The 17750-nt window shown below is 39.7% G+C and overlaps 1 protein-coding gene across 2 annotated transcripts in view; it reads right to left on the bottom strand.

The window, feature by feature from the left end:
* Nucleotides 1-16812: 16812 nt before the first annotated feature.
* LOC124554906 (UBX domain-containing protein 4-like) overlaps nucleotides 16813-17750 on the bottom strand; it is a 128849-nt gene continuing 127911 nt past the window's right edge. The window contains exon 10 of one of the 2 annotated variants that reach the window (XM_047128595.1): nucleotides 16813-17528. In XM_047128595.1, coding sequence (XP_046984551.1) covers nucleotides 17402-17528 — 127 coding nt within the window. In that variant the 3' untranslated portion in view covers nucleotides 16813-17401. The remainder of the gene's footprint in view (nucleotides 17529-17750) is intronic. The other variant, XM_047128596.1, reaches the window with a different exon arrangement.

The following is a 17750-nucleotide window of genomic DNA, read 5'->3' as shown; positions in this document are numbered from 1 at the left end:
CATGCCACCAAGTTATCAGGTCGATGCCTTCCGAAAATTGGACTTTATCATTCGTATATCTGAGAATTTCATCTTACGCAAAGTCAAGATCTCTCGTCCATTCGTCTTCTGAGCAATCTTCAAATTCATTAAAAAGTACGTCAGACTTCTGTTTTTTTTTTTTTTTTTTTTTTTTTTTTTTTTTTTTTTTTTTTTTTTTTTTTCAGGAATTCCAGATGTTGTTTCCTCCTTATCTTTTAACTGTGGACAATTTCTCACAACATAATTTTTCGCTTCCTTTACAACTTCATCTTTTTCGGCACTGAAAAGAAATTTTAGGTTTTTATATTTTGGATTCAAGAACGTTGCATGTTTATGGGTTACTGTTATGTCCCATTTGCTGATTAAAATAGATCTGAGTGTACTCTTTAAATCTATCAGAAATGGGCTGTCACCATCATTTTTTTTTTTTCAAGGAAGGAGAGAAGTTTTAACTTCCACAACACACATAAATAAAGCGTAGGGGTTTTGGAGGCTTCGACATCACAAGAAGCTATTTTAAATGGTGTCAGAAAGGTTATTATATCTTCCAACATACTTTTGTCTATAGAATCAATCAAATTATCATGATTTTTCTCTGTCAAAATTGATAGAACTTCAAACCATTGTGAACTAATAGACTCAAACATATCCAATTTACTGTTCCATCGTGTGTCTGTATCTCCTTTCAATGACTTCTGAAGGCGATGCTGAAGACCAGATCTTTTAAAGAAAGTTGTGATAGCTCGACAGGAATTTATTAGTCGCTGCACGTCACTCTTCTCATCATTCGCGTCTCCTCGAGTTGTGTGCTCCAGCACAGTATTAAGAATGTGTGCTGAGCACGAGAGCCTCTTGTATTGCCGAAGTGCTGCCACAATATTTGGACCTCTATCCGTAATGAACACGATGTTATTCACAGCACTGAATAAATCTTACGACTGTAGTATCTTAATTAATTCAAGTTTAATGTTTTCTCCTGTTTTTTTAATCTCACTCTCAAAATTTCTGGTGCACAACACTCGATCCTCAAGTTTCACTTCTTCATAATTAACATAACGTGCAGTCACTCCCATATAGTTTATTTTACGGTACGAATCGACAGTTAGTGCTCCACCTATATCTCTGCATATATTCTTCACTTCTGCAGAGACAGTTTCACGCAGACGATCGGCCGTTTCCTTCAAATTTCTGGATATGGTGGTTGGATGAGGTAGCAGTTCCTTAGCACTCACTGCACCGTACTTGGCCCCCACATCAATAAGAAACTGTGCCGCCTCGAGAAACCCAGATCCACACGCAACTTCGAATGGTAAAATGTCTTTGGTGACAAGATTGATAAGTTTTTCTGTCGTGGCTGTCTTCTAATTTGGCGGAACTTCAGGAACTTTCACGTCTCTCTTGGTATTTAAATAAGTAATTATGCTACTTTGTCCATCCTCACACGAATGTTTTAGCAAGTTTGAAGTTCCACTTTTGTGTCCAGTGTAGGAATATACTTTTTTACATGCAAAACAAGCCACTATATCTTTTATCTTTTTGTTGCCATCAAATACGTATTCGAATTTTTTCCAAATTGGCGATTTCAATTTGTTTTCCTTCACTAACATTAAATCGCCTTTTTTCACCTTACACGAAATTGTATCCATCGATATGGTGTGCATTTGGAGAAAGAACTCTCACTGATATTTGCTACGATGCACGTTGTCACTCGGTCACTACAAAGCACTAACTGAAGGCAGCGGAAAATTGCAACGGGCACCTGTCTGGTGGAAAGTGGGCAGGTTTGCCACCCAGAGAGCACTTCACAGGCCACACAAAAGACACGGTTGTGGAAACAGATTAGGCGCAGGTCTCTTGGGTACGTCGGTTGCAGCCCAGGGGCCAAGGACAACAGACATCCGCTCTACCCGGGCCCTGCAAGATTCCGAGAATGTCAACGGACTTGAAGTTTCAACTAACATTGCAACATACGTACTGGGCAGATGCCTTGCTCATTATCCGCAGATGGCCCACGGATATCCGCGCCGGTCGCGATTTTATCCACCATGTAACAAATACCGCAGATATCCGCATCCGCGCAGACCTCTATCCATAGAGTATAGTATATTTTCTCTAAGGCAATAAGAACAAATACTATTTTCCATTAAATTTTCTGGTATATCAGATATGAGAGTGAATTTGTTGGTTGGCACACCTTCAGTTCAGGCTGATTTTTCATTGAATTAGGGAAATCTGAGAAGCACTTTAAATCTGTCCCTTGGCATAATGTATGTGATTAATATAGGCCCCCAAGAATGCAGCCAAAGGTCATCCACAAGCATACTTTTTGAACAAATGATTTCTTCACATATACACTGAAGCGCCAAAGATACTGGTACAGGCTTGTGTATTCAAATACAGAGATATGTAAACAGGCAGAATATGGTGCTGCGGTCAGCAATGCCTGTATAAGACAACAAGTATTTGGCTCAGTTGTTAGATTGGTTACTGCTTCTGCAATGGCAGGTTATCAAGATTTAAGTGAGTTAGAATGTGGTGTTATAGACAGCGCATGAGCAATGGGACACAGCATCTCCGAGGTAGTGATGAAGTGCGGATTTTCCCACACAACCATCTCACAAGTGTACCGTGAATATCCGCAATATGGTAAAACATCAAATCTCCAACATCGCTGTGGCCAGAAAAAGATCCTGCATGAACGGGACCAACAATGACCGAAGAGGATCATTCAATGTGACAGATGTGCAATGCTTCTGCAAATTGCTGTAGATTTCAATGCTGGGCCATCAACAAGCATCAGCGTGTTAACTATTCAATGAAACTTCATCGATATGGGCTTCAGGAGCTGAAGGCCCACTCGTGTACCCTTCATGACTGTACAACACAAAGCTTTACGCCCCACCTGGCCTGTCAACACCGACATTGGACTGCTGATGATTGCAAACATGTTGCTTGGCTGTACAAGTCTCATTTCAAGTTGTATCAAATGAATGGATGTGTACAGGTATGGAGAGAACATCATGAATCCATGGACCCCACATGTCAGCAAGGGACTGTTCAAGCTGATGGAGGCTCAGTAATGGTGTGGAGCGTATGCAGTTCGAGTGATATGGGACCCCTGATATATGACTCTGACAGGTGACACGTATGTAAGCATCTTGTCTGATCACCTGCATCCATTCGTGCCCATTGTGCAATCTGATGCACTTGGGCAATTCCAGCAGGACAATGCGACACACCACACATGCAGAATTGCTACAGAGTGGCTCCAGGAACACACTTCTGAGTTTAAACACTTCTGCTGGCCACCAAACTCCCCAGACACGAACATTATTGAGCATATCTGGGATGTCTCGCAATGTGCTGTTCAGAAGAGATATCCAACCCCTTGTACTTTTATGGTTATATTGACAGCCCTGCAGGAGTCATTGTGTGAGTTCCTTCCAGCACTGCTTCAGACATTAGTTGAGTCCACGCCACATCATGTTGTGGCACTTCTGCACGCTCACAGGTGCCCTGCACAATATTAAGCAGGTGTATTAATTTCTCTGGCTCTTCAGTGTCAGCTTCGGCTGTCAATTTCCCCAGTTCCTCAAGTGACACAGCCCAACAATTGTATTTTGGTATTTTTGGCCATTTTTTTCTGTGTATTTCTTCATGAGAAATAGCACTGCTTCATTAAAGATTGGACAGAAAGCTCTGATAACAGAGTTTTCTGCTCATTGGAAAGTGAAAGTAGTTGGACCTCCTCTCCCCTAGAATGTTTGCAGCCAACTTTCTTTCAGAAGATGAATAGTTGGCAATGTCCCACTCATTTCCATCCATAGCACCCATCTTGTTAGAGGCATTCAAATAGGCCTGCTGTGATGGGTGAGGTGAGAATTGACGTTGATCAGCATGTGAAAACTTCTCCACTAATTCCTCCTTATTCATAATGTATTTGTCTTAATCTTCATTTGTCTCTTGTACAAAATCATCTTCAACAGTGAATTCAGTTTCCAATTCAACATCAGAATTCTCTAAGAGACATAACATTTCTTTATAATTAAGCGCACACTGACAAGACATATTTTAAAAGGCCCTTAAAGGACAAAGAATATTTCCTGAATGACACAAAAAACAATTCTGAAAGATGGGAATGTGCACAAGCCAAGATGCACCGATGAGCAATAACAACTCTGCATGATTGCTGATTGTTGCCACTTCATTGTTGGATTATTTACCTATATGCGGAAGAGAAACTACAGCAGTGTCAGGGTGACCCGATCACAATCAAATGTATAACAAAGTAGGACTGATAAAATAGTACGTCACTTCTTCAACACATCTCCATTAACATGTAACTGATGTTAGACAAAGGTGATCAACGGTATGTACCTTGCAATACAAAGATATTAAAAGATATTGATGAATACATTCATAGAAAGTTATAATTTACTTTACAAATGTTTTCAAATTATCATAAAAAGTCACAGAAACAACAACAATAATAATAATTTCAAAAGGCTTTTCAAAATTTGGACAAATCTGTTTATCAGTTACACGTTACATCTTTTGTAATATTTATGTACAAGCAAAATAATACTCTACAGTTTAATAGCAATAAAACCACAGCTTTTTTATGATTTCTGAAGAATGTATGTGTACTGAGTAATCTATTTCTTTGAGTGTATCACAAAGTACAATATGTACTGAAAATAGGCCATTGTCAGTTTCATTACAAGGTTAATAATGTGCGCACTTCAATGAAAGTATGCACATCCAGGCAGAACACCTACATTAAATGTAAACTGGCAGGTAATGCTCACATTTTACAAAGCTGCTGTCATTTCAATATAACCCACACTTGATGCAGATGCATGTAAGAGTCTGATAATGGACTTAGAATAATTTCAGCAGGTATGCCAGAGGTTGAGTCTGAGTGACCCCAGACATACGCTGAAGTAAGTATAGTACCGAGTACCCTTATCAACAGCCAAGATCGACAGGCCACAACAGCTTATGCAATCACTAGTTTACAGAGAAATGCAGAGAACAGGTTAAAGAGGTGATGGGCCAGGAGGGTACAAAAGAAAGAAAGAAGCTGCTTTTCAGCTTTTTGACAAGATCCAGGTATAGTTTCTTTAATAAATTGTTACATTTAACCCTCCTGTGAAAGCCCTGAACAGTGAGTGTAGTAGGTGGCCTGGAGATAGCACAATAACAAGTGTTTTGTCTCGATACTCATTCCTCACGTCAAAGTTTCCTTTTGCACATAGTGCAGATCTACAATAAACTTTCTTGAAACTAAAAAACAGAATTAAATTGGATTCTAATATGTGCAGTAGTCTGGACCATGTGAGTCGAGTGTGTGAACAGGTTTTACATCAGGGCTGGAACAACGCATTATTGCAGGGAAGGGGGTCTGCGAGGCTTGCCTTGGCTGACCGCAGCTGCCCCTCATTCTGTCATCCAGAGTTGCACCTCCACTTCTTTAACACTTCTAGCATCACTCATTTCAAACCAATGCACAGATGCAACATGATGTATTGACCTTGAGTCACTGGCATTGTCTGTATTAAGGTCTGGTTTGTGGTGATAAGATAGAACAACTAAGAAGGAAACTGCCATAGAGGATTCTGTGAGCAAAATTAATAAGCCTTTAGAAAACGTAATTACAAGTAGTGAGAAAGATGCTGTAGAGGGTTGCATTAGAAGCAGCGAGCCATTAGGCGTCAGTGTGGGGGCCATTAGGTGTCAGTGTGGTCACATCGGGTCACAATAACAGACATGCAAGCAAACTGCAAGACAAGGATAGCTGAGCACAGCAGTAAACTGCACTTCATAGCGGTAACTGTGTAGGAAGTCACTCCAGCAGGGAAAGTCTTTTGTTATGGGCGACATGATTAGGTACTGGGTTTTAGTGAAACAACTGTGTACCAGCAGCATATTGTGAATTTTGAGGCAGGGGCATTTCTCACCACCGGCTACCAGCAGATTCACCACAACACCAGAGCTATGCCGGACAGTCAGATGACTGGGCACTGTCAGCAGCAGCCACGGGTTCGAGACTGGGCTGCACCTGCTGCCAGCACTAAGCCCTTAACGGGGCTTGATGCCACAGCTCCACCGCCCTGCCATTCGTGCCAGCTGCTGCCAATGCTGAGTTCCTAATGGGGCCTGGTGCCTCAGGGCCAGCTGCTCTCTGACTTGTGCCAGATGGCAGCAAGTCGAACTGCGCACACAGCTGTCTCCACGCACCACTGTGGGAACGTGTGTGGAGAGAGGGGTCGCCAGGGCTCCATGCAGCCGAGGGAAGTTGTGCACCGCTGATGTCAGTGGTTGCATCTGCCTTCCTGCCGTCGGCCTGCCGTCAGCATCGCAGGGCACCTGCTCGGCATCTAGGGCAGAAGCCACTACCCGTACTTCAGAACTGGCAGGGACAACAGAAGGAGAGGTGCGTCTGCCTCGCTGAGCAGTGACACATCGTGTACTAGAGTTAAATAAAGTCATTATTTACTGTCAACAGTGTTTCCATTGGGTTCTCCAGCCCACCACTCACCCCTCTGACTCTTCATCTGTAAATTTTTGTTGTTGTTTGTTGTTACTTTAGGGTGCAAAACAGCTAAGGTCAAAAGTGCCCACATCATAACTTAAAATGGTCAATTACCAAATGAATTTGAAGTTGGTAATACTCAGAGCCTAATCAAATGGAGTAGAGGGACCGCTAAAAATGATCACTTACCCTTTGAGGAGGTTGCTCGAATGGTTGAAAACTAAATTTCCTTTGCCATATTGCTAAGGCAAATAAAAAGTAAAATGTGACGTACAGCTCACACTGTATCCACTAAAATATCTGATAATTCAGGTGACAAACATACATTAAAACATAAATGATTATAAAATCGCCAATGGGTCAGAAAATGTTGCTCTGTCAATGGTTGCTTGCAGTAAGCACAGAGTGGTGCACAGTATTCACTTACCAAATGAGGGTGACTGAAATGACTGTGCCTAATACATAGCCTAGCTAAAAGTCCCTCCTTGCCATGAAAGGGGTGATAGGAATTTGTCCAAGCTGTTGGGAGATGTTTGGTTCAAATGGCTCTGAGCATTATAGGACTTAACATCTGAGGTCATCAGTCCCCTAGAACTTACAACTACTTAAACCTAACTAACCTAAAGACATCACACACTTCCATGCCCAAGGCAGGATTCGAACATGTGACTGCAGCGGTCGCGCAGTTCCAGACTGAAGTGCCTAGAACCGCTCAGCCACACCGACCGGCTGGGAGATGTTTAATTTCTTGGAGTTTGTTCCCACATAGAGAAGAACAGTGTTCATGTCAGAGTGCCACAATGTTCCTACCTGCAGCAACATAGAGGTCATCTGAAGGGACAGAATAGCTAAGAGACCTAGGTAGTCAGACTGCAGCCTTGGCATTTACATGAGTACTCTGCAAATCACACTTAAAGTGTCTGGCAGAGGGTTCATCGAACCACTTTCACAATAATTCTCTATTATTCCAATCTCGAACAGCATTCAGAAAAAATAAACACTTATATCTTTCTGTGTGAGCTCTGATTTTCCTTATTTTATTATGATGATCATTTCTCCTTAACCAGGTTGGCATCAACAAAGTATTTTCACATTCGGAGGAGAAACTTGGTGATTGGAATTTCGTGAGAAGATTCTGCTGTAAGGAAAAATGCTTTTGTTTTTATGATGTCCACCCCAAATCCTGTATCATGTCAGTGACACTATCTCACTTATGTCTTGATAATACAAAATGTGCTGCTCTTCTTTGAACATTCTTGATGCACTCTATTAATCCATTTCAGTAAGGATCCCACCCTCCACAGCAGGACTCCAAAAGAGGGCAGACAAGTGTAGTGTAGATAGTCTCTTTAGTAGATCTGTTGCATCTTCTAAGTGTTCTGCCAATAAACATAGTCTTTAGTTGTACTTTCCCACAACATTTTGTGTGTGTTCTTTCCAATTTAAGTTGTTTGTAATTGTATTTCCTAGGTATTTAGTTCAATCTATGGCCTTTAGGTACCCGAAGTTTAATGGATTCCTTTCAGCACTCATCTGGATGACTTCACACTTTTCATTATATAGGGCCAGTTGCCAATTTTGCATATACAGACATCTTTTCTAAATTGTTTTGCAATTTGTTTTGATCTTCTGATGACTTTAATAAACGGCAGCATCATCTGCAAACAACCCAAGATGGGCTGCTCAGATTGTCTTCTAAATCATTTATATACGGTGTTACAAAAATGTACTTTCAGGAAACATTTCTCACACACAAATAAAGAAAAGATGGTATGTGGACATGTGTCCGGAAATGCTTAATTTCCATGTTAGAGCTCATTTTAGTTTCGTCAGTATGTACTGTTGTACTTCATCGATTCACAACCAGTTGGCTCAATTGAAGGAAGGTAATGTTGACTTCGGTGCTTGTGTTGACATGAGCGCCGGCCGAAGTGGCCGTGCGGTTAAAGGCGCTGCAGTCTGGAACCGCAAGACCATTACGGTCGCAGGTTCGAATCCTGCCTCGGGCATGGATGTTTGTGATGTCCTTAGGTTAGTTAGGTTTAACTAGTTCTAAGTTCTAGGGGACTAATGACCTCAGAAGTTGAGTCCCATAGTGCTCAGAGCCATTTGAACCATTGTTGACATGTGACTCATTGCTCTACAGTACTAGCATCAATCACATCAGTACGTTGTACCAACAGGTTAGTGTTCATCACGAATGTGGTTTTGCAGTCAGTGCAGTGTTTAAAAATGCAGAGTTGGCAGATGCCCATTTGATGTATGGATTAGCACGGGGCAACAGCCGTGGCGCGGTACGTTTGTATCCAGACAGGTGTCCAGAACGAAGGTGTCCCGACAGGAAGACATTCGAAGCAATTGATCGGCGTCTTAGGGAGCATGGAACATTCCAGCCTATGACTCGCGACTGGGGAAGACCTAGATCGACGAGGACACCTGAAATGGACGAGGCAATTCTTCGTGCAGTTGACGATAACCCTAATGTCAGCGTCAGAGAAGTTGCTGCTGTACAAGGTAATGTTGACCACGTAACTGTATGGAGAGTGCTACGGGAGAACCAGTTGTTTCCGTACCATGTACAGCGTGTGCAGGCACTATCAGCAGCTGATTGGCCTCCACGGGTACACTTTTGCGAATGGTTCATCCAACAATGCGTCAATCTCCATTTCAGTGCAAATGTTCTCTTTACGGATGAGGCTTCGTACCAACGTGACCAAATTGTAAATTTTCACAATCAACATGTGTGGGCTGACGAGAATCCGCACGCAATTGTGCAATCACGTCATCAACACAGATTTTCTGTGAACGTTTGTGCAGGCATTATTGATGATGTCTCGATTGGGCCTCATGTTCTTCCACCTATGCTCAATGGAGTACGTTATCATGATTTCATACGGGATACTCTACCTGTGCTGCTAGAACATGTGCCTTTACAAGTACAACACATGTGGTTCATGCACGATGGAGCTCCTGCACATTTCAGTCGAAGTGTTCGTACGCTTTTCAACAACAGATTCGGTGACCGATGGATTGGTAGAGGCCGACCAATTCCATGGCCTCCACGCTCTCCTGACCTCAACCCTCTTGACTTTCATTTATGGGGGCATTTGAAAGCTCTTGTCTATGCAATCCCGGTACCAAATGTAGAGACTCTTCGTGCTCGTATTGTGGACGGCTGTGATACAATACGCCATTCTCCAGGGCTGCATCAGCGCATCAGGGATTCCATGCGATGGAGGGTGGATGCATGTATCCTCCCTAACGGAGGACATTTTGAACATTTCCTGTAACAAAGTGTTTGAAGTCACGCTGGTACGTTCTGTCGCTGTGTGTTTCCATTCCATGATTAATGTGATTTGAAGAGAAGTAATAAAATGAGCTCTAACATGGAAAGTAAGCGTTTCCGGACACATGTCCACATAACATATTTTCTTTCTTTGTGTGTGAGGAATGTTTCCTGAAAGTTTGGCCGTACCTTTTTGTAACACCCTGTATAGATATGAAAGAGCAGAGGACCTATAACACTACCCTGAGGAATGTCAGAAATCACTTCTGTTTTACTCGATGACTTTCCATCAATTACTATGAACTGTGACACCTCTGTCAGGAAATCATGAATCTAGTCACATAACTGAGACAATATTCCATATGCACACTATCTGACTGCAAACTGCTTGTGAGGTACAGTGTCAAAGGCCTTCTGGAAATCTAGAAATATGTACTCAACTTTAAATGTCTTCTCAATAGCACTCAACACTTACTGTGAGTAAAGAGCTAGTTGTGTTTCACAAGTATGATGTTTTCTAAATCTATGTTGATTGTGTGTAAATAGACCATTTTCGTCAAGGTAATTCATAATGTTAGAACACAATGCATGTTCCAAAATCCTGCTGCCTATCAACGTTAATGGTATGGGCCTGTAATTTAGTGCATTACTCCTACTGCCTTCCTTGAATGTTGGTGTGGCCTGTGCAGCTTTCTAGCCTTTCGCTACGGATCTTTCTTTTAGTGAGCAGTTGTATATCATTGATAAGTATGGAGCTATTGCATCAGCATACTCCGAAAGGAATCTAATTGGTATACAGTCTGGACTGGAAGACTTGCATTTATTAACTGATTTAAGCTGCTTCACTACTCAGAGGATATATACTTCTAAGTTACTCATGTTGGCAGCTGTCCTTGATTCAAATTTTGGAGTATTTACTTCATCTTATTTGGAGAACGAATTTCGGATGGCTGTGTTTAGTAATTTTGCTTTAGTACCACTGTCATCGATAGTATTTCCATAGCTATCGCACAAAAAAGGCATTGTTTGTGTCTTGCCACTAACATACTTTACATACAACAATAACCTCTTTGGAGTTTCTGCCAGGTTTAGAGACAAAGTTTCATTGTGGAAACAATTATAAGCATCTCACATTGAAACCCACACTAATTTCCGAGCTTCTGTAAAAGATCGCCAATCTCGGAGATTTTGCATTTGTTTGAATTTGGCATTCTTGTTTAATTGTTTCTGCAACAATGTTCTGAACTGTTTTGTGTACCATGGGGGATCAGCTGGCACCTCCATTCCCCATCACATTGATGTGACTGGGGACCCACACGAACATCATATCATTTCCATCATAAATGAGTGAGTGGTCTTAGAGACATCAGTGTTGACGAAGGTGCTGTCTCAATTTGTGTGCAAAGTTTGAGATACTTACAGTGACACGTCAAATTTAGAACAGTGTCCATGGGAAGGGAACCAAACCCCACATTAATGCAGACTCTTGCGTGAGACCAAGGCAGTGAAGGACTCTCACCCACTGGGAACGTGGCAGGTGACGTAAGTATACGGAAGCGAAATCCGGGAGGCAACAAATAAGTTGCACTTACCCCACGTAGGCAGTCAAGGGAGACATCAGAAAAGGACGTGTAGGATGGATGATTGGGCATAGAGGATGGACAGAAAATTTATCTGCCAAGGAGAAAATCACGCCGGTACAACAGTGGTAGTTTGGCAGCGTCTGCATAGAGGCTCATAACAGGGCTAGTGCAGAAACCTCCAGTGGGCAAGTGTAGTATACCTCGATGGTGGATTGTGTTGAGACGGCATAAAATAGATGGTCATGCAGATGAGTAAACAAGACACCCATACTCTATTTTTGATTGGACAATAAATTGGTATAAGTAGAGGAGGATTTTCCAATCCACTCTACATGAAGTACCATTTAAAACATGTAGGATATTTAGAGATCGGGTACAGTGTGCTGGCAGATATGATATGTGCGATGATGAACAGAATTTCCTGTCGAGCATGTACCCTAAGAATTTCATGATATCGACCAATGGAAGAGCAACAGGGCCGAGATGTAACGACGGTGCAAGAAACTCCTTATGCCGCCAGAAGTTCAGACAGATATTCTTCATTTGTCAAGACATAGTACTATTGACGGATTTGTTCGGAAAGTTCATGAGTGCACTTTCCAAATGTTAGACTATTTGTACATGAAAAAATCTGGAAAAGGAAACACTGAAAGAACATTTCAATGAATTTGTAACTGTGCTGAAAGCTCTGAGAAAACAATAGATTTACAGACTTAAATCACTTTGAATTTAATTTTAATAGCTTCTGGAGTGAATGCTGCTGTTGAAATTCTATTGAAACTCACTGATGTTTGGTGTAACCGCACAGTAATGAGGGTTTCACACAACAAGACATTTGAAAATCTTGTACAAGAGTTTTCCTTTTCAACAATCCCTGCAGTTGTTTAAAATAGCTGGCCAAGTCTGCAGTATCTTCGGAATGTGTGTGTGTGTGTGTGTTTTTTTTCCTTAAAGAAATTAATGAAAGCAAAGCTTAGGATTTAGTCTCATTGATGTTCACCTGAGTGGAGAAACACGTTTGATGACCAGTAGCTTCACTCCAAACGTAGAGAAGTTAACAAAAAGACATTACAAATTGTTGAATGATGTACGAAAATGTTTTTCTTTTTATCGAGTTGCAGACCTGGCCCAAACTTGGTGTTTCTGTGTAAGATCAAATGAAATATATAACAGAAGTTCTTTGCACAGTACTTTATGCATGTATTTATTAGTGACCATTAAATTAATGATGTACTACATTTCAAAACTGAGTGGACTACAACTATAGGCTACTGTCCACCTCCGATGAGTCAGAACAGCTGTTTCCCCATAGATGAGCTGTATCCACATTGCATGGTGACTGTCCTGTCCATGAGCTCTCATGCCCAGCCTGTTTTACACGACTAATGGCTGCAAGAGAGTTAATCAGTTCCCAGCGAGTGGTAATCATTTTCGAGCTCTTCAGTTTTACAATATATGGACATGGGTTGTAAACAGGTATTTTTTTGGACTGTAGAAAATGGACAGAATTTGGAATTTCAGCTTTTACTTTAGCATCTTTAATTTAATTGACAGAATAATCATAAAATTAAAACCATCTCTTCACTAGACCGAACACTGTTAGTCTCTCTGGAAATCTGCACAGCGTTTCACACTACAATGGTGAAGAAACAGTATCGCATAACTGACAGATTATCGATTTTTCATTTTGCAGTCAGTTTATATTCTTCACTCTCAGCACATCTACTCTTACTGCCAGAATGTCGATTTTTAAATTACCTACATATAAAATGAACTAAAACAATACTGCGTATATGAGAAAGCGAAAAAAAATAGATGGAAATACCATGTAAGTGCAAAAGAATTAAATACTGTGTAACTAGATTGTTTTGGATTTTGTAAACAATACAGTGTGAATTCAAAAGCATGTGCAACCACAGTACATTGTTATTGCTTAGTATGTATCTTCCAGTGTTCAAAAGTGGTTCCTTGGTTCTACCTACAGTTGATGAAAATGGACAGCATTTTAAAGATGATCTCTTTACTGAGGAAGAAATTGTTTCTCAGTTGAACTTAATGTATGAAAGCGGAGAATCCTTCTTGAGAGTGATTGACAGTGGTAAGAAAATTGTTTTGTTATTTACCTCATATTAACAGTAGTCTACTAAAACTCTAAAATTTAGTAGAGCTACAGCTGCTTTATTGTAATGCCACACTTTACTTATTGTGCACATTTAGTCCTTTCTGCTAAAGATGTTTTGAAAACCTATTTGATTATAGGTTCTCATGCAAATTCAGAACTAAAAACAGGCAAGAACAGTAGTAACAGTGAAGTTACATGCACAGAAGAATAATTAACTTTGTACATGTGGTTCACACTCACTTTTTCTGGGCCATCTAATGACACAGGTAGTTTTTATTGTGACCATTAGTGTTATTAACAATATTGTAATCATCATTATTATAAAGACATGAATTTGAAATTCAACTTTGGTCTTCTTAAGTTAATTTTTCAAATATTTGTTGTCTAGAAGCTTCACTGGCTGTATCTAAGAATGCTCAAAATGATAATTCAGGTAACTTATCAGAAGTTGACAGAAGCAAGGATGTTGAAAGTGGAGGCCAAGAATTTCGTGATGACTTAAGCAGTTACAGGAAAAGGAAATCTAAAGCCTGCCCTGAAGATGAAGAAAAATGCCAACAAAAAAACTCTGAGAATATGCGGACAAGTGTATATTGGATACAAAAGAAGCCGAAGTGGCAAAATTGCTCATAATAGTCCAAGAGAGCTACAAAAATTAGGTCTGATGTGTACTTTAAAGATGTTAGAAATCTGTTTGAAGGAAGTGTCATCAAATTTCTGCTGGTGGCAGGCAGGCAATTTTTAACACTTTCTGGGAAACAATGCCATGGGATCAGAGGAAGATTTACATAATCAATCTTGTGGACATAATTCCAACCAAACGTCCAGGGAAGATCGCTGGTGAATCCAGGAGAAAAGTCATGCTGGTTTATTATCTGAGAAATGATACAAAAAACATCAAGTATGCAAAAAAGTATTTCTCAATGCATTAAAGAATGGACAGTGAGATATTGGCTGGATAATTCCCCACATGGGATGAGACCTGATGCACAACTGTCTTGTTTCTGAATAAAACAAATGAAGAAGAAAGATGAGAAAAACTTAATAAAAGAATTCCTGGACTGTCTTCTGAAACTGCCATAAAATTACTGCTGGAAGTCGTCCTCCAAGCTGTATCTAGAGCCTACTGTACAAAGCAAATGACAGCTCCATGGATTCTACACCAAAAAGTGCAATAAGCAACAGGTTTCACCATTAAGTAGGGCCACCTTTAACTTGTTTTTTGAAGAGGGTAACCTTCGCTTATTTTCCCCCAAGAAAGGACAGTGTGACTAGAGTTGTAGTTACAGGCTTGAAAACTTTAGTGAAGACATCTGCAAGCAGTTCATAAAATGGAAAGAGCAGGTAAGGTTGCAGAAAGACCTAGATAAGACAGATGCACAGCACAAGCTCTGCACAGTCTACACCATGGGCTTACAGGTCGTGAAAGTAGCACCACTTTTACAGGCAAGTGCAGTTTGTTATAAAACAATATTGGTTGTCCACAACTTTATAATGAATAATTTAGGAAGTCATTACTGGTTCGATGAAATGCAAGGTGAACTGTTTACATCAGGTTTTGCCTTGTGTATTGTGGACACACAATCCAAAACAAATCCTGTCCCATTCATTTTGTTTTCTAACAGCTGCACATATCAGAACAGAAACATGAAATAATCAAACACACTCTTAAGATGATCCATTGATTCAGGAGTATTGACTACACCAAAGTTTTTGGAGAAAGGTCTTACTCAGATGGAATGTGACTCACTTCGCAGTTCCATAGAGTGCATGCTCAAAGGATGTGATGTTACACTTCCTAGCCAGGATGCCTTGATATCTAAAGACGTGAGGAGAAGAAAGCCATTACCTACATTACTCCTTTTTCACTAACTATACATGGAAAAGTTTGTGGCTGTATGACTCAATTAGGCCTGGAAGAGCTGCAAACAATGAGGCAAAAGTTATTTATCTGAGGGCAATACAGTTCAACGAAGTGTAGCATGAAATACCAAGATGTCCATGAAAAATTTCTGGAAAAGTTTGCTTCCTGAAACTATACAAAGAAACACTGAAAATCGGGAAAGCCAAATGGGATCATTTAACAATTTCAAGCCATTGTTCCTAAGGATTGTCATTGCTGTTATGACAATGTTCCTTACGAATGATCATCATCTTGGACGTTACTGTTCCAGGAGTGACAGTGAAGTGTAGTTCTTTGTTCAGCAGGTTTTTCTTGAAGAAATCTACAAACATTATCAGACCTATGTGAACTGTGTGTATATTTGAAGTTTTTCCACGAAGTCTTTCAATGAAGTCTTTACAAAACAGTGTCGTTACTGCGATTTCAGCACCAAAAACAACATAAAAGCAGTACGTTGTACAGTACACTGACAAATCAATACCTTGTAAGTAACATTCCTCTTCCATAAATAATGAGGGAATTACACATATCTGCTGTAATTAAGCTTTATAAAGAACATTTTGTTTCGCTTTTTGTTATGATCCATAATATCATTGTAGTGCAACAATGCAAATTTCATGTCCTTATGAAACATATTACATATTCTAGACAGTTCTTTGTCTCTTGTGAAAATTCATGGTTTATTACTCAAACAATATTGTTTCTTCACTGACGACTACGGTAACATTGCACAAGTTGCCAAACACATCTCTCGGCCACTTTCATCATGTGGTTGAAACTGCAATCACCAGTGTTACTGATAACATATTTTTGTTGTATTTACTGTATAGAACAACTTGAATTATAAGTGGCAAAAGTTTGGTTGCACATTTATTTTGAGAAAACAGGCACGGTGCGTGTGCATCTTCCCAGTTGACTATTCCCATAACGCTCAAAAAATTAAGGTGGTCAGAAATTTAAGTACCAGTTTAAAGAAGTCTGAATGAACATTACCAAACATCAAATTGAACATAGAGAAGCTGCTTCTGTAGAATAAATACATATGTCTGACATTTGAAAACATCAGATCACTCCTAAAGTAGTAGTTTTGGGAAAGGAAGAAATTGTTCACTGTTACAATCTAAACTTATCCATTGTAGACTCCATTGTATAATGTTTGATTTTAGTGCTCCAATGTGGGTGTAAAATTAAATAAATACTGTGTAGAAGGTGATTTAATTAGAGATAAGAAATTGCGTTCTGTGTAATGAAAAATATACTATGTACTGTATCGAGCTGTTATCAAACTTCACTAGTAAATGGCAAACGGCAAGATATTAAAGACATTATTTATTCAACAAATCAAAATAATATAACACACAAACATTTAATCTTCAAATGAGGCCTGTAAACCGCAGCCAATTTATAATTTTTATCACCATTCAACACTAAACAAATTTTAATATAACACATAATTATGAACATTTTTTGACATTCACTCTTTTAAAAAGCAAACAATAAGTGCACTGTATTAAAAAAACAACAACCTGATCATGAATATTTCATTTTCACAAGTAAAACATACAATCATTCTTAAATCCAAGATTGCTAAATGTTAACAGTAAAAACTTCAATAGATGCTTAACCAGCTCCAAGACAATACATTGATGTATTAAAAGTTCAATAAAACTTTAACAAAGTAACATTATGCCACAGCCAGTACAAATGGGAGCCATTTTTAAATGACTTATTGGTGTTCCCCAAAAGAGATCAAGTCTTAACTCTTCAAACAACAGTCCTGTGTTGGGACTATTTTTCAAATAGATTTGAAATGGCAGAAATATACTCTCAATCCACATTTAAATATCTTGAGATACTAACTGAAACTGCTTAAACTTTGCTTCATTCAGTCGTGTCACATACAACACACCAATAAATAGTGCAAAGCCATTTTTGTAATGGCAATGTTTCTTTATAGCTGTTGTGTGGAATTTCCATTGTATGTGGTTCTCCTTTTATCATCATCTTTTTCTTTGTCCCTCAAAGTGTGAACGTTGCTACGGTGCCGTGATCCAGAGGGTCCAGGTTGTGCATTTGCTCTGGAAAAGAACAATACAGGGACAATTAATTAGCAATCCGACTTTGAAATAACACAAAATGTGTGTGCATATATCTGGATCTTACATGAAGTCTCCTAATACACATTTTCATGTTTCAGAACTAGTCTCCAACATTAGACAGGGCATTAAGTTTATTTTCTCTTTTTTTCCTTTCATCTTTGCAATAATTACCTCAAATTTAAAATCATATTCTTTTCTGGT

The sequence above is a fragment of the Schistocerca americana genome, chromosome X, assembly GCF_021461395.2.
Source record: "Schistocerca americana isolate TAMUIC-IGC-003095 chromosome X, iqSchAmer2.1, whole genome shotgun sequence".
NCBI lineage: Eukaryota > Metazoa > Arthropoda > Insecta > Orthoptera > Acrididae > Schistocerca > Schistocerca americana.
This window is presented reverse-complemented; position numbering and strand designations above follow the sequence as displayed.